Source organism: Parasteatoda tepidariorum, chromosome 3 (genome assembly GCF_043381705.1).
Source record: "Parasteatoda tepidariorum isolate YZ-2023 chromosome 3, CAS_Ptep_4.0, whole genome shotgun sequence".
In the NCBI taxonomy this organism is placed as follows: Eukaryota; Metazoa; Arthropoda; class Arachnida; order Araneae; family Theridiidae; genus Parasteatoda; species Parasteatoda tepidariorum.
Genome location: NC_092206.1, coordinates 38322461 through 38345979, shown reverse-complemented (window position 1 = coordinate 38345979; position 23519 = coordinate 38322461). Strand labels below are relative to the sequence as shown.

General features: G+C 34.5%; 3 protein-coding genes across 3 annotated transcripts; 2 read left to right on the top strand and 1 right to left on the bottom strand.

The window, feature by feature from the left end:
• Nucleotides 1-941: 941 nt before the first annotated feature.
• Nucleotides 942-5411, bottom strand: LOC122268789 (uncharacterized). The gene is made up of 2 exons (XM_043039121.2): nucleotides 1698-5411; nucleotides 942-1471 (listed from the first exon to the last, which is right to left on the bottom strand). Exons 1-2 carry the CDS (start codon nucleotides 1810-1812, stop codon nucleotides 942-944), a joined length of 645 nt encoding a protein of 214 aa, XP_042895055.1. The 5' UTR covers nucleotides 1813-5411.
• Nucleotides 2477-3986, top strand: LOC107454337 (uncharacterized). The gene is made up of 2 exons (XM_016071498.3): nucleotides 2477-3163; nucleotides 3432-3986. Exons 1-2 carry the CDS (start codon nucleotides 2477-2479, stop codon nucleotides 3984-3986), a joined length of 1242 nt encoding a protein of 413 aa, XP_015926984.3.
• A 17768-nt stretch (nucleotides 5412-23179) lies between the features above and the next one.
• LOC139425232 (zinc finger BED domain-containing protein 5-like) lies at nucleotides 23180-23512 on the top strand. Its single transcript, XM_071179174.1, has one exon. The coding sequence runs from the start codon at nucleotides 23180-23182 to the stop codon at nucleotides 23510-23512; it is 333 nt and encodes a 110-aa protein (XP_071035275.1).
• The last annotated feature ends 7 nt before the right edge of the window (nucleotides 23513-23519 follow it).

Here is a 23519-nt window from a genome sequence, read left to right as displayed (position 1 = left end):
CTTAAACACAAGTTCATTAACCTTATAGGGATTTCTTCTTCTTGCAGTTCTGATTAGTTGGTTGTACTGTTGGGGTATATAAATAGGGCCTGCTTCTAGTGCCCTTTTTATAGATTTCTCAATGCATGCATGCACTGAGTCCCCTTCATTCTGAGTATGGCCTGTTACTAAAAACTTGTGTGTGATGCTTGATAAGTGATCGTATTTTTTTAATGCATAGGAATACATTCGACGGACAAATTGATTTTTCTGCTGCCCAGAGCAGTTGTCAGAGTAGAATATGATGTCTAGAGGCTTTTTTTATTTGTAATGAGTACTCCTTCAAGCTTTCTAAATATTTCAGAAGGCAAGAAGCAATTTCACACGATCCTCTCATTCCATCAGCTTCCGTCCATGTATAGCAACACGTCTCCATGTTTTTTATGTTGCAAACAGTCAAATCATACATAGTGAATTTCGACACATAATAAAAAGAGGATATTTCCCCTCGTGGAAATGGCAAAGTTGCCTGAAGATCGTATACAGATACAATGGTTGTTTCTGATGTTTCTTTTTTGTCCGTTTCTTTTTCTAGCCTAGCAAGGTCTTTTTCTAAAATATGATTTTCATATTCGATTTGAAAATCTTTTCTTTTTTTCTTCTGGAATATTTTTGTAAGTGATACATGTATCACACTGGTCCTTTTTCGGCTTGTAAAAGCTTATATTGAAACTCTGGAAAATTTTATAATATTGGTGGTATGGCAGCACTTTTCTTCCTAAGGATTGTTGTTCCATTTCGTAATCTCTGTGAAGATCAGCANTGAGCTAGTGTCAGATTTTTTAAAATTATTAAAAACGTCTAACACGCATACTGAAACATCAATCCACGGAGGAATGATGCCTGTGTTAGTAAAAACCTCAATATCTAAAATGTTAAAATCATTTAAAATATTGGTGATTCTAATCCCAAACGAAACGAAGGTATATAAGATGGACGCGAGGAGAAGTGAGTGGTGTATTGTGGATGAACGACACAAGAGTATAGTGGATGAAGTGACTTCGATTTAATTTTAAAATAATAATCCAATGACAGTTTAGAGCGACGGAAATGAAGAGAGGGTTCCGAACATAACACATACAGACTTTCAACTGGTGAAGTCCTAAATGCACCTGATGTCCAGTGGAAGGTATCGATTCAGTCTCATTATTACGAGAAACCTCAAAATTATTACTATTACAGTCTTCATCAGTCTGGTGATTACCTGGAGCACAAGCTACAGCTACAGGTTCAGTCTCTTGATGAATTCCAGGAAAAGCTACAGTGTCAGTCTCATGATTTCCATTAGGTAACAAAAGATCACTTTTATAATTTTCAGTATCAACTGGCATCAGTTCAGTGTAAGTCAGTTCTGGTCCCATTTCAGCTTCCTGAACTGCTACGGGAGTTAATTGCAGAGGTTCCGGAATGTCAGCAACCCAGTCTGCAGTCCCTAAAAAATTAAAATACTGGAATGAAATCATCACTAGGTACCCTACATATTATACACACACCCACATAATATTCGTACAGACACTTTTAGAAACCCCTTTATTGTGTCTGATGATACTTGATGAGAAAAAACTACCTGCCAAGCTTAATCGTTTAATATAGGTAGGTGTAAATAGGAAAAAAATGATTATCCATTTATATTACGCTAATAAATAAATTGTACTTACTTTGATATGCCGAGGCTGCTGCATTATTAGATAAAACCTCCCACACATCATGCTCTTCATCCAGTAGAAACTGTTGTCTCGCCAATTTTACTATCAGTCTAGTTCGATTACTCATTATTATCTTACCTACAATGAAAAAAGGGAAAGCAATTTGTTGGTTTCAATAACTATTTAGGCAAATATAATTAGGACAGGTTTAGATTTTGAAAAGAAGGCCGCTTAGCTTTTAAAACTATGGCCAAAATATTATCTGCCATTAATAAGAAATTGACCTATAAGCACTATATGCGACTGTTAGATAAACTATTGTGCCACTGACGCACTCTGGCTAATGTCGATAGTGACTAAACTGCATGAAATGTCTTTGTAGCATAAAAGCAATGTTAATAGTAAGGGGGAAATTGAATCGTATAATGACATATTTGCAAGAAGTGTCGGTTTAGCATAAAAACAATATCAATATACAGAGAGACTTTAAAAAGATAATGACACAACAACCATTAGTTAAATTTACTCACCAGCTGCGTGACTTCTCCCATCAATGTTTTGCGAACGACTGACACAACGGACAAAGCGTCACTATCGGCTGCTGGTATAGGCTCCAAATCGCGCGTAAAATTAAAAACACTAAAGACACTAGTGCCTCCAGGAGGTAAATTTTTGAAGTTACAAAACTGTCGTTATCCTAGTAAAATAGAGCATAAAATTACAAATATTTTGATACCAAATACTCAAAAAGTCATTTTTTGCACTTGTGCCGGTATCTTTATAAACCATCGATGTGGCGACTGAATGAATTTCAGATGTCTGATAAGTCGCACAGTGTTATGCGTTTAGCTGTTCATTTACCAAATCAACAACAAATTGTTTATCATAGCGGGCATGAAGTTGAAGCTGTCGCTCGAGCCTCTACTAGAAACACAACTTTGACAGCATGGTTTGAGATTCATAAAACTGATGTGGAAGCTTGCAGTTATTACTATTCTGATATGCCACATTATTACGTTTTTGATAAAAGTAATAGATGGAAAAGACGGCAAAGAGGCGGGGATCAAATTATTGGCAGGATGCCTGTTGTCAGTATTCAAGACAGTGAACGTTTTTATTTGCGAATGCTGTTATTAAGGAAATCTGGTGCAATTAGCTTTGATGATTTAAAAACCGTTAATGGAAATCTCTGTGCCAGCTATCAACAAGCATGTAGAAAACTTGGTTTTCTTGAAGGAGATGAACACTGGCATAATACTTTGTGTGAAGCTTCACAAATACGTATGCCGCGCCATTTGCGAATGCTCTTTGCTGTTATCTGCGGATTCGGAGAAATTGAAAACATTCCTGAACTTTGGAGAGAGCATAGGGATCTTAGTGAAGATTTTGCACTCCAATACTCTGAAGAAACAGCAGTACAGTATGCTCTTGCTGAAATTAGTGAAATGTTAGTAGTTTATGGATTAACTTTACAGAAAGTTAACCTTCCAGAAGTCACCTTATCTGAAATTCGACAATGTTTACCAGTCTAAGATGTGATTCGAGAACATACAGCCGGCCAGAATAATTTTGAAAAGCTAAATGTGCAGCAACGTGCTGTAGTGGATAAAGTGTTAAGTGCAATTTACGAAAATAAACCTCAAAAACTGTGTTTCTTCGCTGGCCCTGTAGGCACATTTAAAACTTTTATCTATTCCACTTTGCTACATATAATTCGTGGCAAAGGGGATGCAGTTATTCCTGTAGCGTCAACAGGAATTGCAGCTACTCTCAAGTGGAGGGAGAACTGCTCATTCGACATTTAAAATTTCTATAATCCTAAATGATACGCCCACATGTAATTTAAATCTTCCATCTCAAGAGTCTACTTTACTGTTCGACTCCAAGCTGATTATATGGGACGAAGCTCTCGTGACTCATGTGCATGCTTTCTTAGCTGTGGATAGACTTCTACAAGACATCATGAATTGTTTACAACCATTTGGCGGGAAAGTTGTGCTGTTGGTTGGTGATTTTCGCCAAGTGCTGCCAGTGATTCCTAAAGGTTACCGCTCTCTGAGAGTTGCCAGCTGCTTAAAGAAACATCCACTTTGGGCTAAGTTGCAAGTTTTAATTTTGACCCAAAACATGCGTGCATTTACAAGTGAAAAGGAATTTGCAAATTGGTTATTAAGTGTTGGCAATTGCAAGGATGGAGAAGTGCTTATGTTGCCAGAAATTTGTTGTCCAGCAATCCAAGATCCTATTAAACAGTTATATTCTGACATTGATTTTAGAACAGTTACACCTCAACGACTTTAGGGTAGAGCAATTTTGACTGGCACAAATGATTCATTTGGGATAAGAATCATTAATATTTTCGATGATTTTAATATTTTCAATTTCGCAGCTTTTACTAATATAGAGACTATCGCACCTTGGATTGATGTCTCGATGTGTGCCATAGATATTTAAAATAATTTCAAAAAATCTGACACCAGCTCTAGTGTTTATATCCAAAAATTTTATGAACATCGTAATTATTAAAGTGATTTTAAACCAATTTTTATCGATGGTTCAAAACATGATAGCCATGTTGGTTCTGGTGTGGTTATTGAACATTGTACTATATCTGAACCATTGCACCAAGACTCATCAATTTTTACCGCAGAATGCTACGCGATTTTGCTATCTCTTAATTTTATCTCCGACCAAGCTCATCACAAGTGGATAATTTATACTGACTCTCGCAGTTTTATATCAAGTATTCCTCACAACGGGCGAAACCCCATGATTTGTCAAATTCAAAATTGCTTTACAAAATTGTGCGTTGGAGGGTTCCACATTACTTTTGTTGGATACCATCACATGTTGGCATACGCGGAAACGACTTTGCAGATATTACAGCTAAAACCTCTAAAAATGTAAGCAATAACCTTATAACATCTCTTGATTTTGAACGAATATGTAAAGCTTCAGAACACCAGATTTGGAAAGAACACTGGAATAAGCAAATTAATAATAAACAGCACGAAATTTATCCTAATCTTGACAACTTCAAAACAATAGATATTGATCGCAAAACCCAGATTATTATTAATAAACTGCGCATTGGTCATTCCCGTTTTACTCACATGCATTTACTAAAATCTGAACCTGCACCTAGTTGTTCTCTATCTCGTGTAAACAATACTATTAAACATATTTTAACAGACTGCGAACAATTCAAACATTTGAGGAACAAACTTTTTAACAGCTTTACTTGATGACCCTATACATCACAACCTTTTAAAGTTTATCAAAACTACAGGACTATATTCTCTGCTTTAAAATAATACAGTAGTTTGACTTAGAGACCGACTTATAACCTAGTGTCAGGCGCAGCATAGCCATTTCTGGCTCTTGTGCCAATAAAATCCAACCAACCAAGGTTATCACTCCCACAGGAATACCTCCCCATAAACTAAAAATTAAAAGAGGTGCCATAATTATGCCATTTCTATAATTTGATACCCTCTAAATGACTGTGTAATGGAACTAGATTAATTGTTACGAACCTTAGAAAGAATATAATTGAAGCTCGATTATTTGATGCTAAAGAAACTGAAACATTTTTTATTCCTAGGATACCTTTGATTCCATCAGACAACAACATGCCATTTTCTTTTAAAAGAAAACAGTTCCCAGTACGTCTGACTTTCTCAATGACTATAAATAAGTCACAAGGCCAGACTTTTGAAAGAATCAGTTTAGCAACTTTATGTTGGCCTCTCTAGGGTTAGATCATTTGACAGCCTAACAGTGATAGGTCCAAGTCCAGAAATTTATAATTGTGTGTTTAAGGAAGTTCTTAATCTTTAATAGTAATTATTTTTTTGTTATTAACAAAGCCCTTAATCTTTCTCAGTATTTGTTCGTATTAAGTATTTATTGCAAATTAATGTTTAGTTTCTGCAAGTTTTTCTTTTGTATGTCAAAGTTCTAAGACTTATACTTATGTTTTTAACAAAGTTTGTGAATCGTTCATGGTTATTATCTTTTAAAAACATAATGTTTTGTTTATGCAGGTTTTTCCATTGCAATTCACTTATTTCAATTTTTAAGAGATTTAATTTCAGCTAAAATTTTAACCTTTTTAAAGAGATATCAGTTTTAGAAATTTTATCTTAAGATTTTATACTATAGCACATTTCTAATAGGTTTAACGAATTACATGTCATTTATTTGAATCAAATTTATTTTAATGACTTAGTATTTACTAAAAAGATCTAGTTTATTTTTTTTTTAAAGTTGTTACATGGATTTGAATGATTGTTTTGAATTCTTAGAATTTTGTGCATTTGCAATGTACCTAAGTTAGTAGCGAGCGAAGCGAATTTGGTTTGCGAAGCAAACCATATAAGTATATTTATGCAACCAACTCTGCCTTTCATCATGTTCAACAACCTCAGTTTAAAAAAATGATTTCTGCTTTGAGACCAAGGTATACTGCTCCTAATGAAGTAAAAATAGGTGTTGCATAACTAGATTCTATAACCAAGAGAAAGCAATAACTAAATGAATAAATTGCGAACTTAAGCATAGATGGATGGTCAAATGTCCACAATGAACCAATACTCTGTGCTGTTGTAACCACTGAGAAAGGTGAAAATTATTTAGTGGATACTATTGATACAACAGGCTGTCCGTACACATCAGAGTACTTAGTAGAAGTTACTAAAAGTTCTATTATAAAATGCAAAAAAGAATTTAAATGTGTCGTTCGGAGCATTGTCACTAATGCTTCCAATGTGAAGGGTATGTGGAATAACATTCAAGGTGATCCTAATTTAAATCTGATCACATATGGCTGCTCTGCCCATTTGCTAAATCTTCTTGCAGAAGATATAAATACTTCGATTATAAAAGGACAAATATTACATTAAATGAAATATTTTAGGAAAAATCCATTTGGGAAATGCAAAGTGTAGAGAAGCTGGGGGATTGAAATTAATGATGCCTCCAGAAGTTATTTTGGAATACAATGGCTGACTGTATTTCGGCTAATTTGAAGAACTAGTCAATCATTGTTAAAGTTAGCGAAGAAAATCACAAAGATATTGATGATAATGCTCATAAAAAGTTACCAACCTTGGAATCAAACAAAATGCTGAAGATCTTTTAAGGCGTTTAAAACCCATTTTTGCAGCTCTAGATAAAATGCAACAGAAAGATTGCACCATTTCGAGAGCTGTTGATATTTGGAAAGAGATCTAAAAGAAGAGAGTCTTGATAAACCGTGTTCAGCAAAATTTTCAATCGCTTTAGTCAGGCGTTAGGCCCACCACATTTTCTAGCAAATTTGTAAGATCCCCGTTATGCTGGAATTAACTTGACCCCTGATGAAGACAGAAAGTTTAATTTTCATAAATGAAAAATACTCACAACCAATAATGCCTGTTATTATCAAATATCAGGCTAAGTTAGAGCTCTTTCATGAGTTCCTTTTCAACCCTAATATTGTCAATCAGGCAAGTCCTATAGATTGGTGAAATCTCAAATTGCCGGGAATGAGGATGTTAAAAAAGTTGTGTTAGATATGGTTTCACAGTTATTTACAGCGCAAGCGCAACAATGTTATCGATAGTCGATCTGCACTTGCAAAATCCACTTTAGAAGTCAGGGATTAGATGTTTCTTTTCTAGATAATAAAAGAGTCGAGAATTTACTATGGACTTGAGAGTTTTGCAGAAGCAACTCGTCAGCGCAATAGGGTGATGATAATTTATGGAATTAGTCAGATCTTTACCTGGTTTCAAGATGAGTTTGACAATTGTCTCAAGCCAATTAGAAGGATGAAACCTATATTCGGTTGAAAAGCTCGAGAATGTTGCCCAAGGAGACAGTATTTAAGCGGCGTAGCATGCCATATGTAATACAATCAAGGCCAGGACTTGTATTGGGAGCCTTTAGCGAGTGCTCGTTGTAATTCTGTAGAAGTAAATGCTTGATTATACTACAATTGCTGTCGAGTCTCAAAATTTAGTTTATTTATGGAATTGAAAAACTCGACTGTGACTGTCAGGACTGGAGACCGCAGCGAAAGCTTCACCTAGGATGTTACTCACGTCTACAGAATCTGAGTATGTAGTACCGTTTCTTTCAAACACCGGAAAATGGAATTCACGGTACATACCATTCGCCTTTGTAACTCTCGACCAGACTTGTCTGGGAGACGTTGTAGATGTGGTAGATGAAACGTAACACTTCCAAAACTCCCTTTGACTTTAGCGCCTTGTCCTACGAGAGAAAGCTCTAGCTCGTTTAAAAGCCACAAAATTAGCGCTTGTTGGATAGCAACGAAACATGTTCCACAATCTCTGCTTCTCTTTATGAGCAGCAGAGCATTTGGCATTCCACCAAGGTCTGCGGTGACGAGGAAGAGAGGTAGATGATTTTGGTATGCTAACTTCAGCAGCATGCATTATGACTGAAATTGAATTCTCAATTGCGTCATTTATATTGTTAGCTGCTCTGCTACTATATCTTCAGTGATATCTGCAAGCTGGTTGAAAAGACTCCAATCAGTCCGATGATGTATGAAAACAGGGGGTCTCGGAGTGATATTAACAGTTGCCGAATAAGAAATAATGATAGGAAAGTGGTCACTGTTATGAAAGTCATCATCGATCGAAAGGTAAAATTGTAAGTGACAGATCTATGCAACGGAAAGTCTGCGTGGGTGCATGAAAATTAGACCGTGGGCCGATTTTTGAATTCGAAACTTTCGGTAACTACCTAAGTTTCGGAACTTCGGTAACTACCTAAACTTTTTAAAGTCATATTTTTCATTGAACCAAAGTTTTAAAATCATAGTGTCTCCCACATTCAAGTTGCACATTTATTTTATAAAATGAGAAAGAATTAGAACTATTTAATGTTGACCTTATTACTAATTCATTGTTAGGCGAGGTTTGTTTCCACCGGTAGGTTGCGCTTTTTAATTTTCAAATATAGGAAAATGCATTTTAATCTATAAGATCAATTAAGAACATATTAAAAATAGAAATTAATATGCAAAAAACTTTATCACATTTCAGTTACGTATTTTAGATTATAAACAAATTTTAAAAATATTGTATTATTGCGCATTCGGTAGACAAAAAAATTGTAAACTAACAACTGATTTGATACAAGATATTTGACATAAGATATATATTTTTAAACTTTATTTACTATAATTTAACTTTTTACTATACCTTAACTTTTTACTCTACTATTATAATTTACTATAATTTAACTTGATTAAAGTTAAGTATGGCAAGTTTTAAAACTTGTAGCATCGAATGTGTCAGATAGCGAGAAATTGATAGTAAGTAGCGACTTAAGTTTAAATAGAATCATAGATTTTTCTCAGCAGTGGATTAATTTAGACGGTGTAGAGCAGATTGTGGCTTTTCAATTAGACAATTTGCTAAAAGAAGATGGTCCTACAATTTGTTATCATAGGAAATGCTACATGCGTTTTACAAACAAGAGCAGAGTTGAAAAAGCTAAGCAAAGATAAAGCCAGATGAAAATAATTTCAAACAAAAGCGTTTGAAACGTTCTGCCTGTGGCGCATATGCTTCACTTTTTCCCAATTCTTGTGTAATTTGTGAAAAAGACAATTATGTGTATACATTTGACAGAAAGAGAAAAAAAGAAAATCTTGCATTGTGCCAGACTTATAATGCTAGTGATGCATTGATTAAATCAGCTATATTAAAAAGTGATGAAATCCTTTTGTGCAAAATCCGTGATGAAGACTGTATTGCTAAGGAACTGAAATATCACAAAAGTTGCTTTCTGTCGTACACAAAAAGTTTAAGAAACAAAGACTCAATAGAGAATGGAGTCCTGCTGAACTTATTATGAAGAGAGAATCGACATTGTTGAATGAAAATTCTGCAATTAGTAATTCGACAATTAAAACGATGGCTGATGAAGGATTATCCTCAGCTGATTTTTGTGAAACCAAAGCAAAAAAACTTGTCAGACCTTGTGATAGAAATCAATATCCGAGCATGAAAGCTATAAGCTACTCTTTTTCATTTATAGTTTACTTAAGTTCATTTTTCGTATATTTTTTTTTAGTTGGCAACATACCAGATCAAAATAAAGATGTAAACTTGCAGCGTGTTCTTTTTACTCAGTGTTAATTGCTTATCATTTCTATTAGTAATAATGACTCTAAATTTTTTTTTCATCACGTTATCAGCACGAAGCTCTGTGTAAGTAAACATTAGAAATTCGGATGTAAGAAGATAGGCAGTAGAATAGCACAAATCGTCACCATGGAAGATTACAAATTGAAGAAGTTAAATGGTGAGAATTACCATGCATGGGCAATACGTGCTCGCGCACTGATGGTGCAGAAGAAATGCTGGGAGGCAGTGGAACCCGGCTACGGCCTTACAGAGATGTCCGAAAGTGAAACAAAAAAGAATGACGAGGCATTAACCCTAATGTTTTTGATAGTAGAAGACACGTTTTTGGATGATATCGGCGACTGCGCCAAGGCGAGGGACGCATGGGTTGTGTTGAAAGATATGCACAGTAAATTTGGATTGCTGCATGTTTTGCAGCTGATGAAGGATTTCTTCAACATTTCCTTGAAGCCAGGTGAAGCAATTCAATCATATTTGACCAGATTGATTGAAATACACCGAAAATTGTCGAGTGGTGGTTACGCTTTCACCGACAGAGAAGTTGCCCTTGTCATGTTAATAGGCCTGCCAAAATCATATGAAAGCTTAATCCTGAACTTAGAAAAGGACGAAGATAACTTGACAACAACCATTGTGAAGTCTAGACTCTTAGTCGAAGAAAAAAGAATATATAGAAATGTGCCCATTGCTGAAGAGCAGGAAGAACGTGCACTTCACACAAAAAACTACACTCAAAAAAGACCGATGCAGACAAACACTGTGAAGAAATGGGCAACGAAAAGAAACAATGAAACAGCTTCAAATTGGAAGAAAACTGTCAGGTGTTTTAGCTGTGGAGAATGGGGTCACATCTCCAAAAATTGTGACGAAGCTCAACAAAGAAATCAAAGTAGTGCCAAGACTGCTATAGATTTAAAAACGAACTTTGCCTTATTAACAAATAATTTTAAAGCTGAAGATTCAACAATCTGGATTCTGGACAGTGGTGCCACTGAACACATGTGTTCACAGAAAGAAAAATTCATGGAATTATTGCCATTAAGATCTAAGGTTGAAACCGCAAATGCTGAGAAAATGGAAGTTTGTGGGTCAGGTGATATTTTTTTGCAGCCCTCAATGAGGTGTGGTAAGGAAAATATTCATTTGACGAATGTGCTTTATGTTCCCCAGCTTGAAGGAAATCTCTTATCAGTTGGCAGAATCGAAGAAATGGGGATGACTGTTTCTTTTGAAGGGGGAAAAGCCATTATCAAAGATCCTAAACAAAAGAGAGCTATTCTCACTGCTTACAGATGTGGTAGACTTTATAAAATTGAAGAAAAACAAACAGGTAAAGCATTTATATCCAAACATGAAGAGCTTATGCATAGACGACTAGGACATTTGCATATTAATGCAGTCAAGAAACTAGTGAATGGTAGTGGATCTGAAGAAAAGCATATAAGAACTGGAGAGTGAAATTTGTTCTACTTGTGTTTTGGGAAAAATGAAAAAAATTCCTTTTCCAAAAGAAGAATCTGAAAGAGCTTCTAGACCACTACAGTTGGTACATAGTGATGTGTCTGGACCAATTACACCTACTTCCAGAGGAGGTTCTAAGTACATTGTCACCTTTATAGATGATTTTTCCAGATATACTGTCGTCAAGCCAATGAAATCAAAAGACCAAGTTTATGAGAAATTCATTGAGTATAAAAGCAGCGTTGAAAATTTTCATGGACTAAAGATTTCTACCTTACGAAGCGACAATGGTGGAGAATATTTAAGTCAAGCATTTGATGATTTTCTAACTGAAAATGGAATTGTGAGACAGCTGACTGTTCCTCGAACTCCGGAGCAAAATGGAATAGCAGAAAAAATGAATCACACCCTGTTTGACATGACTAGATGTCTCTTGATCGACTCTGGCATTCCAAATGATTTGTGGGCAGACGCTATAACCACTGCCTGCTATTTAAGAAACAAATGTCCATCCAAAGCCTTGCAGGGACAGATACCAGAAAATCTATGGACTAAGAAGCTGGTTAAAACTGACCACTTGAGGGTTTTTGGGTGTAGAGTATTTGCAAAGCTTGATAAAACTCAACTGAGAAGTAAATTGGATAAGCGTTCTCAGGAGTGTGTTTTTATTGGATACCCTGAAGGTGTAAAGGGTTACAAATTATGGAATATAGAAGAAAACAAGTTCTTTCTTAGTAGAAATGTGAAGTTCGATGAAACCTGTTCTTTACCATTCGGATAATCAGCCTCTGATTAAAGTTGTAAATAACAATTCCACTGAAACTTCATCTTCGAAATGGATAACATAGAAGTATCACAAAGTGATTACTACTTTGAAGATGAAGCAAGACAAAATCTTTACAAATCTGCTATATACTTATCAAAAATTAGAAAAAACTCACGATCAATAAATTGCGTTTGGCCGCCTACTGCAGTAGATTTAGATGAATCTAATTTAATGAAGATGATACCAGTTTTATTATTTAATTTTCTTGCCTGTGGTTCTAAAGAGACCGATGATGTTAAAACGAATCAAATTCCTGAACTTAAAAAAAAAAAAATACTAAGCATTGCCCAAGACATAATATATTTATCTTCCAAAGGCGGAAGCCAACGCCGAAGCATTCTTCTCTGGCCATGTCTATTCGTCATATCACAGGGTCTGCAAAATTAACAAATCTTGTGAGTGGACTAGGACATTGCATATCCCATACATCTGTATTGGAGTATGATACTGCTCTTGCAGAAATCCAACAAGATCAATATAACAATCTGCCTATTGGTATCGAAAAACAATTCACCACAATAGTATGGGACAATACTGATTTTCTTGAGGAGACCCAAAGTGGTCATGATACCACTCATCACACGAATGGTATTATAATCCAGCAGAACAATTTCAGTGCAAAAGTAAGCATTCCCAAGAGAGGTGTCAAATCTGGTAAAAGAACATTTGAACCACCACCCGGTAAATATTTTCGAGTATTTTGCTAAAAAAAACGCAATTGCAGTGCATTGGTAAGGCTTACGAACGCGCAATCGACGAACGGGTTTAAACTTTGGGAAGTGATCTGCATTCTAAGCGTAAGTGATTCGGCTATCTCGATGTAGTTCCTAATTATTAAGTTTACTCTATAATTATGTGCAGGTGTTTTTAGGTAAACATTAATGAATTTTTGAAATAATTAAGTTTCGAAACTAGAAACATTATAAATATGTAGTTATTAGGTTTGGTTAACGAAAGTTGATTTTTAAAAGCTTTCTGAGTTTCAGCTCACCGTCTATTACCCGCTGTCAAACTCGATCTGAATCCTTTGCCTTGTCACGTCTCCAAAGTGCAGATGTTAAACTTACCCGGCTCCGAATTGGCCATACAAGACTGATCCATCTTTATTTGTTATTTGGGGAACCTCTTCAATGCAACACTTGTAATGTTTTACTTTAATCATTTGCCCGTCTTTTAACAGACGTCTTACTTTTTTCGGTAGTTCTATTTTATTAATGGAAGATTTGTTAGATGACTCTCATCATCCTAACGTTTTTACGTGCTATTGTGTATAAGTTTTATTCTATTCATGACTTTATTCACTTTTAGAAGTATATTCTTACTTTTACACCATTTTACCTGTCTTACAAAATTTGACTTAATTGTAACTTCGACCTGATTTTATTCCATTATTGCCGTTTATTGTTTCTATATCATTTTATCAATGTTTAATGTATTTTAGAAATTAAATATGCACTTTATTTTCTGACATGTTTAAATATACAGTCAATTCACTATAACTCGAAGTACGATAACTCGAATATTACAAAAACTCGATTTTCTTATGAGGTTTCGACCCTTTTATCTTCAGTTTCATGTTAATTATTCTCGATTACTCGAATTTTACTGCCTTTAACTCGATTTTTTTAAAAAAAGATTACTGGATCTTTAAAGCAAGAACAAAATCCTAGGAGCTGATATCTTGCCCCTTTCTTTGCAACACACACACAATAGACTCAACTGGTCAGATAGAACAAGTTCAGTCAGAGTGAGAGAAAGGGATTAGTAACACCTGTGGGGAATGATAAATTTGTTTTCGGGACAGAACAAGTTTTCAGTGTGAGATAAAGGGATAACACTTGTGGGGAATGAGTAAACTTTTTTCTGGTTTGAACAAACTTTAAGCTTATGATTTGCTGTTAGAGATTGTGTGGAAGAAGTGTGTTAGATCTCAAAAATATACGCCTACGCGTTTTACCCTTATTGCGCCCCCCACTCCACTTTGCATCTCTGTCAGAGAGGCAAGCATTCGTTCACTCAAGAACTTCGAACAAGGAAGTTCACTTGTGAGCTCTCTCATGAGCTACCTTTCATTGTTTACTGCTATTGCAGCAGTCATAATAATTTTTTCGTGTACATAGTTCATTTGTTTTATTAAGTTTTGTCTAATAAATGTTAAATCAAACCATTACTGTCCGCTTTCTATTACATGTAATGCACAAAGTGTTTACCTCTGAAGACGTCGAAGCGAAAATTAAAAACTTTCAACTTGGAAGATAAAATTTATCTTATTAATGATGTAGATAGAAATCCAAACATGAAGAAAGATAAAGCGTTGAAGTATGGAATTCCCCCGAATACCCTTTCTACGATATTAAAAGAGAAAATATCCGATATGAATCTACGAACCCGCTGTCTAAAAGAATGAAAATGTGTGTCTTTCCCCAGGTGGAATCAGCTCTTCTGAAATGGTTTCAGCAGTACAGAAATCGAGAAAATGCTATTCCCATAAGTGGTGTTTTGCTGCGTGAGAAAGCGATAGATTTTGCTAAACTGTTAAAAATAGACAATTTTCACGCTAGTGCTGGGTGGCTAGAAAAATTCAAGAGCAGACACAATATTGTCTTTCGCACTCTGCATCTTGAAGCTAAAGCTGTCCCTCTTGAAGTATGTGAACAGTGGTTAAACGAAACGTTACCAAATTTACTTCAAGGATACAGTGAAAATGATGTTTTCAATATTGATGAAATGAGTTTATTTTTTAAATGTCTTCCAAATAAGACTGTGATGTTTAAGGATGAAAACTGCTCAGGGGGTAAAATGAGCAAGGAACGTTTGACTGTCCTAGTTGGAGGAAATGCGTCTGGGACAGAGAAATCGCCCTTACTTGTTATCGGAAAATACCGAAATCCCCGATGTTTCAAGAATGTAAAAACGTATCCTTTGGATTACAAGTCTAACAAAAAGTCTTGCATGACATCAATTTTATTTAAAGACTATGTAAGAAAATTGGATCGAAAATTCTTCGCTGGAAAAAGAAAAGTGATACTCTCTATGGATAAATGCACAGCGCATAGTGATCTACCTAATTTGAAAGCAGTAAACTTGCAGTTTCTCCCACCAAACACAACAGCAAAGTTGCAGCCGATGGATCAGGGTATCATAAAGTGCTTCAAACAGTTTTATCGTAAAAGGCTTGTCAGAAAAATGATAAACGATATTGAAAACAATATTTCTTGAAGCCATGAGGCTACTTTCCAGTGCTTGGAATAATGATGTTAGCGAAACGACAATAAGAAACTGTTTCCGAAAGTGTGGTTTTTTTAAAGAAACACAGAGTGAACCTGTGATAGAAGAGCTTCAAGATGAAGTAATTGAGAACTCCGATTTCATAAACTTCGATGAAAACATTGCTTTTTGTGGTGATATTTCCGACGAAGAATTTATACAGATCACAGAAGAAAATGACGAAAGTGCTGCTGAGGAAGAAGGTTCAGAAACGATAGTCTCAAACATACTTGAAGCGGCGTGCATCTCTTGAATTTCTTCAAAAGTTTCTAGAGAGTCGAGAAAGAATTGATAATTCTATGTTTGTGCACCTGCAGAAAATTGAAGATTTCTAGAGATTCAAAAAGGATTACCTCAACGTCAAGTGACGGATTACTTCAAAAAAACGTAAAATGTAGTAAAAATAATAAAGTAAGTTATTATATTATACTTTATAGTTTTTTCTTAAATATTGTAAGCATTTAGAAGATTTGTAATTAATAAGTATTAATTAAATAATCCGACAATATTTTGAAAGTCCAAAAGCGAAACTAACGGTAAGTCGAACTTCCGATAGGTTGAAGTTTTTTGTCAGTCCTATCAGATTTGAGTTATCGCGAATTCACTTATTATATGGCGCAGCATGTCCTCAATTGGATCTTGTGCCATTGAACTCTACATTCACTTCAATACGATCTAAAAACTGGCTACGTGCATCGGTAAGCAAACAATAAATAAAGCACTTCATCAACCTATTTCCAATGGCATAATCGAACGGACACGTTCTTTCACTGATGGCACATGCCACTTTGTTTGAGATTAGTCTTTTTCCCAATAAATGGCATGACTGAATCCTTCTAATCAAAAGCAAATTGTTTTATAATATCGTTTTTTTGTTGCAGTTAATTCGTAATCAGCTGATAGTTGAGTTTTGTTAAGGTAATTATTACTTTACAACAGCCATTTTTCCAAGCAACTGTACAAGTAAGCAGCTGTTATCCCAATATTGTGTCTGCTTTGTAAATTTTAAAAAAAAAAATGAAATTATTCTAATAACTTTTTGTGATATAAGTTTATTTTATATGTTCTTGTGAAAAAAAATAGAAATTAAAGATCTTTCGGAAAACGATGATGTCACCAAGCTTGATAAAGGTAACAAAAAACAAATTCCGGTGGGAATGGTTGGCTCAAGTGGATGAAGGCAACGAAAAGTTTGGTGTTGGTGCAAAAGATCGATGAAGCTGGAAAGTGTTTCTGTATTTGCTGCAACACCTCTATCAAGTATGCAAATGAAGGTTTAAAGTCTTTAAAAAAATCATTCAAAATCTCAGACGCACAAGCAAGCCCGCGAATCAGTTATTAGATCGCAAGTGAATGCTCTTTATCCAATTGATGGAAATATTTTTCAAAATAATGAAGATTAAGGCTGTCCAACTGGCGGCACGCCAACACATATTGTGCGGCCCGCCAAATTCTTATTCAGCATATTTCTTTTTTCGAAATTTTATGGTATCAAGAAGCATCCGAGACTACCATTCTTGGTCAAGCCGAGGTCATTGATCATGAAAAAGATCATACTTATGATTTAAAATATTTACTGTTCTTATAATTTTCTAACTGAACGAAACTAATTTCCAATTTAAAGCGCCATATTTTGCAAGTGCATAATAAAAAATATCATCATCAATGCATAGATTGTAATAAAAAGTTTATCCGAGCAAGTGATTTAAAAAGACATAGGGACTCTGTGCAGTTATCAGAAAAAATTGTATGTGAATTATGTAGCACAACATTCACCAGTCGGGATAATTTAGCAAATCATTTGAGCAATGGTAATTGTGCTCGAAAATTGGAAAGAGAATCTGCAAAGAAAAGAAAAACAGAGGACGTAATTATCTCCAGCAAGAGGGAAAAAACAGATCCATCTACATCTGATGTTCCTAAAACGGACTGTGGAAGTTCGTCTGTTAAAAACGTTCTTCTCAAACTTCCAAAAGAGACTAATAGTGTTTCTTCCGCTACAACATGTGATGAAATCTTAGATAATTCTGAAAATGTAATTGCTCTTCCAAAAGAGACTAAAAGCGCTTTCAAAAAAGCGTACAAAACTTTCGAACTCATGAACGACGATAGATCCCTGGGTATAAAAGATTTTTTACTCTTAAAAAGGAAGAAAGTATAATAATTTTTCAAAATGAGCGTAGAATCCATAAAGTTTTGAAAGTTAGCAAATGGATACACTGTATTTATGCTAAAGAAACCTATTCTGGAAAACAAATTAAGAACGTGGAGTTTAAAACTCCAAATAATGAAGTATTTCAGGAAACGAACCTAGATATTTTATATAGTTGCCGAAGCAGTTTGCCGAAACCAAAGCAATCATCAATGTTCTCAACAAAGATGACGCCCAATGCTTCAGGTGGGCCAGTCTTTCTGCTCTCTACCCCGCTATTAACCATGCGAACAAAACATCCAGCTATGTTTCACACGTTAACAAATTAAACTTTGAAGGCATATCCTTCCCAACACCTCTAAACGAGGCTAAGAAATTTTCGCAAAAGAACAATATTGCGATAAATGTGTATTTTTTTTTTTGAAGAGGATTTTAAAATATTTCCTCTTCTAGTGAGTGACTTAGTGTGCGAAAGACATGTTGACTTACTCTATTTAAAAAAGGAAGATTATGGGCACTATTGTTGGGTAAAAAACTTATCACGTCTTGTTTCGAAACAATTAAGTAAGCATCAACACAAGACACATATTTGTAGAAGGTGTCTAACAGGGTTTCAACTAGATAGCAAACTCCAACTTCACAAGGAAATTTGTGATGATAGAAGTCCAGCGAGAGTAGTAATGCCGTCCGCAGAAGGTAAGTTTTTGAGTTTCAGAAATTTTAATCATTGTTTGAAAATACCTTTTGTAGTATATGCCGATTTTGAATGTGTGACTATGAAATTGGATAGCTGTACCCCTGATCCTAAATCATCCTTTACGGATGCTTATCAAAAGCATGTTCCCGTAAGTTTTTGTTATTATATAACTTGTGATGGGCAATACTATCAAGATCCTGTCGTCTATAGAGGGGAGGATGCTTCTAAAATGTTTATTGAGATGATTAGGTGTGAAGCCCAAAAAATCGAACAGATTTATAGTAACCCAAAGCCCTTAAAACCTTTAACTGAAGTCGAACAAAGACAATTTAATAACGCACGTAATTGCTACGCTTGCAATCAATCGTTTACAGGTATAAATAAAAAAGTTCGTGATCACAATCACGTGACTCAAAAATTTAATGGAGCCTGTTGCAATCAGTGTAATTTGTATATGAAAACCCCAAAATTTTTAACCGTTTCTTAGATTCATTTAAATTTATGTCTACTAGCCTTGATAAACTAGTTTGTAATTTAAATAAGGATCAATTTTATCATATGTCCGTAAATTTTCCCTCAGATAAAATTGATTTACTACTAAGAAAAGGCGTTTTCCCGTACGATTTCTTCGATGATTTTTCAAAGTGTAAGGAAACATGTTTACCTGCACGAGAAAAATTTTATAACGAACTAAATGAGGAAGAGATAAGCGAAAAGGATTATGAACATGCAATAAACGTCTTTAAACAATTCCAACTTAAAAATTTTGGTGAATATTGCGACTTATACGTTAAGACAAATGCTGTTTTGCTCGCAGATGTTTTTGAGACATTTCGCGAACTTTGTTTAAAAACGTATAAATTAGATCGTGGTATCATACCTCCCCCGCTCTATCGTGGGATGCTATGCTTTATTTTACCAAAGTATCGATAGAGTTGTTAACTGACTACGACATGCTTCTTTTCATAGAAAAAGGTGTTAGAGGCGGTATTAGTCAATGCTCTAATCGTTATTCTATGGCTAATAACAAATACATGTCTACTTATAATGTCGATCAAGAAACAAAATATTTAATATATCTCGATGCCAATAACCTGTATGGTTATGCGATGAGTAAATACCTTCCCCTAAAAGATTTTGTTTGGAGTAATGTTGTTTTAAATGAGCAAGATAGCTTAAACTTATCCGATGAATCAGAATTTGGCTATATTTTGAAAGTAGATGTAGAATACCCTTCTGATTTACATGACGATCATTCAGACTTTCCACTTGCCCCTGAAAATAAGCCCCCACCCAATTGTAAACAACCTAGACTTTTAACTACTTTAGAACCAAAAAGAAAATATGTTCTCCATTATTTAAAATTAGGGTTAGTTTGAAAAAATTTTAAAACGCGGTGAACCTTTTTTGAATCACCCTGGCTTAAAAATTACATCGACTATAATACTAAATTGCGAACTGAAGCTGTAAATGACTTCCAAAAAGATTATTATAAACTTATGAACAATAGCATTTTTGGAAAGACGATGGAAAATGTACGAAGAAGAGTAAATATACGTTTATGTTCAACAGAAGAACAGGCGCGGAAACTAATTGCAAAATCAAATTTTGATCGTCGCACGATATTTTCTACTGATTTAATGGCAATTCATCTAAAAAAAACAAAAATAAAATTTTTAAAACCAATACAGGTGGGGATGGCAATTTTAGACCTTTCAAAAGTACTGATGTATTCCTTCCACTATGAGCATATGAAGCAACTTTATGGCTCAAAAGTAAAACTTTTGTACACTGATACTGATTCCTTCATATATGAAATAAAGACCGATGATTTTTATAACGACATGAAAGATAACTTAAACTTATATGATACTTCAGGCTATGATGTAAATAATATTTATAATTTACCAATTGTTAACAAAAAAGTAGTAGGAAAAATGAAGGATGAAAACAGCGGAAACATTATGACCGAATTTATCGGGTTAAAGTCTAAAATGTACATATATAAAACAAAGCAAAACATAGTTAAGAGATTAAAGGGAATCAAAAAGCAAGCTTTAAAAAATAAAATTTCTTTCGAAGATTATAAAGACTGTTTGTTCAATAGAAAACTAAAATATACCGACATGAACTTAATTCGATCCAAATGTCACACACTTCAATCAATAAAACTTAACAAACTTGCCTTATCATTTCATGATGATAAACGTTTTATTAACAATGATGGCATTACTACTCTTGCACACGGACATTGGTCTCTAACAGATCTGAATCTATTTAATGATTCCGAGGAATTGAAAATTTAATTGAATTTTAATATATGTTGTCTGTGGTATGATAACAAAAAAAAATCGTATTTAATATTTTTTTTTTGCTTAAATCTAAGTAAAAAAAAAATGCAAAGATGCTCATAAATACTTTGTTTTATATATTTATATGCAACTTTTTTTTTGTAGATTAATTTACATTAATTTATCCCACTTTGGTGTATTGTGAGGGGAGGAAAGTCAACATAGGCAGAAAATCATTGATCATTAAAAAGTATCATACCTATGTTTTTTTAATATTTACTGTTCTTTTTTTTTTTACTAAAAAAATGTGAATTTTTTATTTATAGTTTTTTTTTACTATAAAAGTAATTTTTTTCTGAAATATATTTGCTCGCTGAAATATATTTAAGCAAGCTAAAGATTAATAACTTACAAAAGAAAAAAAGCTATCGATTAATAAGTAACAAAATAATATAACAAAAAAACATGCTAACATTTAGTAATTAGCAACAAAAAAAGAAAAAAATCTAACAACAAAAAATTAGCAATGCAAAAAAAAAATTTATAACTATAAGAAACGAGCTAACAATAAATAACTAGTAAAAAACAACAAATTGTAGATTAACATTGTAAAAACAATTGATTAACAATTAATAACTAACAAAACAAAAGAACAAATAAGAACTACGCAAGAGATAGGACACTTAAGCAAAGGCAAGGATAATGGAAAGAGTTGGCTGATCAGTGTAAAAACATAGCCAAAGCAGCAATTTCCTTGCCTTGAACTAAATTCAGCTCCAAACTGAAACACCTTCTTTGTACATTCGCTTCACTGAGAAGTTATTTATAAGTTAAATACATTTAAACATGAAAAACTTCTAATTAATTCCGCAATTAATTCAAAAATAGCGAAGAACTACTTTTCAAAGGCGGAGTATTACATTCCCTTCCCTGCCCTGCAGTGCCAACTTAAGGTGAACAACGTGGAAACGTTGTATAGAAATAGTAGTGCCTCGCGTTGGCAATACCAGGCGGGGAGACAAGGAGGGAAGAGAGAAACATTTCAGATAAGCAAAACCTACCCGCAATTGGTTAAAAATAAAGACCGATGCGGCCTTTGTTGATTTTGAAAAAGAAATTGAGAGCTTACACTCGTCAACTCTCCGCTCCCTTCCATTGATGATCTTGATCTGACTGGTTGTGATGAATGTTAGGTTCTCAGATAAGCTTGCAGATTTTGGATATGAAGTTAACCTCTCTTGTACCGTAGCTATATTTTTTGGGGAACGTGTGAAAACTAATTTTATTGTTGATTGTGAATATTCGATGATTGTAACGATGAGTAAGAAACGGAAGATAGCCAGTGAGAAGCGAGTGTTCCAGGACGGTTGATTGATTGATTGTAGAGTTTAATGGCACAAGATCCAAAAGAGGATATGCTGCGCCAAACAGTTCGTTAATGCAGCTTAAAACGTAAAATGCTTAGCACATTTTTATTTCTATAAAATACATAAAGGTAATAAAACGACTAAGGAGACGAATTTATTTAAAAGTCACTAAAATCCAATAAAAGGTGTATTTATATAAGGTAAAACGGTGAATGGATAAATAGGAGTGAATAAAATCAGATAAAACCTTCTATATACAATATAAAATACCAATAGCTCGCAGAAATGCGAAAATGTTAGGATGATGAATTTCACCTAACAAATCCTTCATACATAAAATAGTGCTATTAAAAAAGGTAATACGATGTTGGTTAAAACAGGGACAAATAGTTAAAACGGGATGAAGTGTAAGTAAAACGTTACAAGTGTCGCATTTGGAGGTTCTCCAAATAATAGGTGAAGATGGGTGAATCGAGTGTGGCCGATTCTGAGACGAGTAAGCTTTACATCTGCAATACGTCGACGCAATACTGGTATATGATTGAGATCAGATTTTATATTATATAGTTTATTTTGAGTTTGAAGATCCCAATGTTATTGCCAAAGAGATACGATAATCTGCCGAATATGTAATTTAATATCGAGTATGGTACAGAAATTGTTAAGGCAGAGTCAGCCAACTCATTTCCTGTTATACCGACGTGACTTGGTATCCAACAAAATAAAATGTCAAATCCTTTCTTATGAAGGGTGATTAATAAATGATTGATGGAGCATAAAATTGGATGAGTATTACTGCGAAACTTTTCTAACTGCTTCAATACGTTCATACTATCAGAGTATATAAAATATTTTCGTTCAGAGCGTGATGAAATCAGCCGCAATGCCAAAAGGATGGCAACTGCTTCAGCAGTGAAAACAGAACAAATATCTGGGATCCTGTAGCTATACGTGTCATCAACGATTATGACACCACAGCCTACATATCCAAGAGATTTTGAACCGTCAGTAAAAATAGGCATATACTCAGAATATTGGTGACTATGAGAACTGAATTGTTCCAGGACGGCTGGGAAACCCAGTATTTAATCACGAATAGAAAGGACAAACTCCAGTGCTTGATTTGTATGCTAGCTGTGTGCAAAGAATATAATGTCAAAAGGCATTAAGCGAATCTTCGCGAAGGGAACCACAGTAAATACGAAGGAGAAGCAAGATCTCTGATAGTTTCAGAACTGAAATCAAAACTATAAAAACAAACTGGGATGTTTACTCAAGTAAAATCTGATCAATACAATGCTTTGCATGCAATTTCACTTAAGCTTGCTAAAGCGAAAAAACCTTACACTGATGGCGTCGTTGTTAAAAAGTGTGCTGTAGAAATGGCAAAAGCGTTTGGTGATAGCAAAATGGCTAAGCATTTTGACTCAGTTCCAGCTTCTCATCAGACCGTCCAACGAAGAGTTGCCGAAATGGGTGACCAAATACAACAGAAATTGACCTGCGAGATTGAAAAATGCTGCTATATCGACGAGAGTACAGATCTGTCGGACGTTAGTCAACTCTTGATTTTCATTGGCACTGCTAAAGAAGATTGAAATCAAA

What these genes read in the sequence shown, in the direction of transcription:
- LOC107454337 (XM_016071498.3), top strand. Translation starts at nt 2,477, where the DNA reads ATGTGGCGACTGAATGAATTTCAGATGTCTGATAAGTCGCACAGTGTT. An exon ending in ATGGATTAACTTTACAGAAA is followed by an intron (nt 3,164 to 3,431) that starts GTTAACCTTCCA and finishes TTATTCCTGTAG; the next exon opens with CGTCAACAGGAATTGCAGCT.
- LOC122268789 (XM_043039121.2), bottom strand. Translation starts at nt 1,812, where the DNA reads ATGAGTAATCGAACTAGACTGATAGTAAAATTGGCGAGACAACAGTTT. An exon ending in AGCAGCCTCGGCATATCAAA is followed by an intron (nt 1,472 to 1,697) that starts GTAAGTACAATT and finishes TTAATTTTTTAG; the next exon opens with GGACTGCAGACTGGGTTGCT.
- LOC139425232 (XM_071179174.1), top strand. Translation starts at nt 23,180, where the DNA reads ATGTTTACTCAAGTAAAATCTGATCAATACAATGCTTTGCATGCAATT.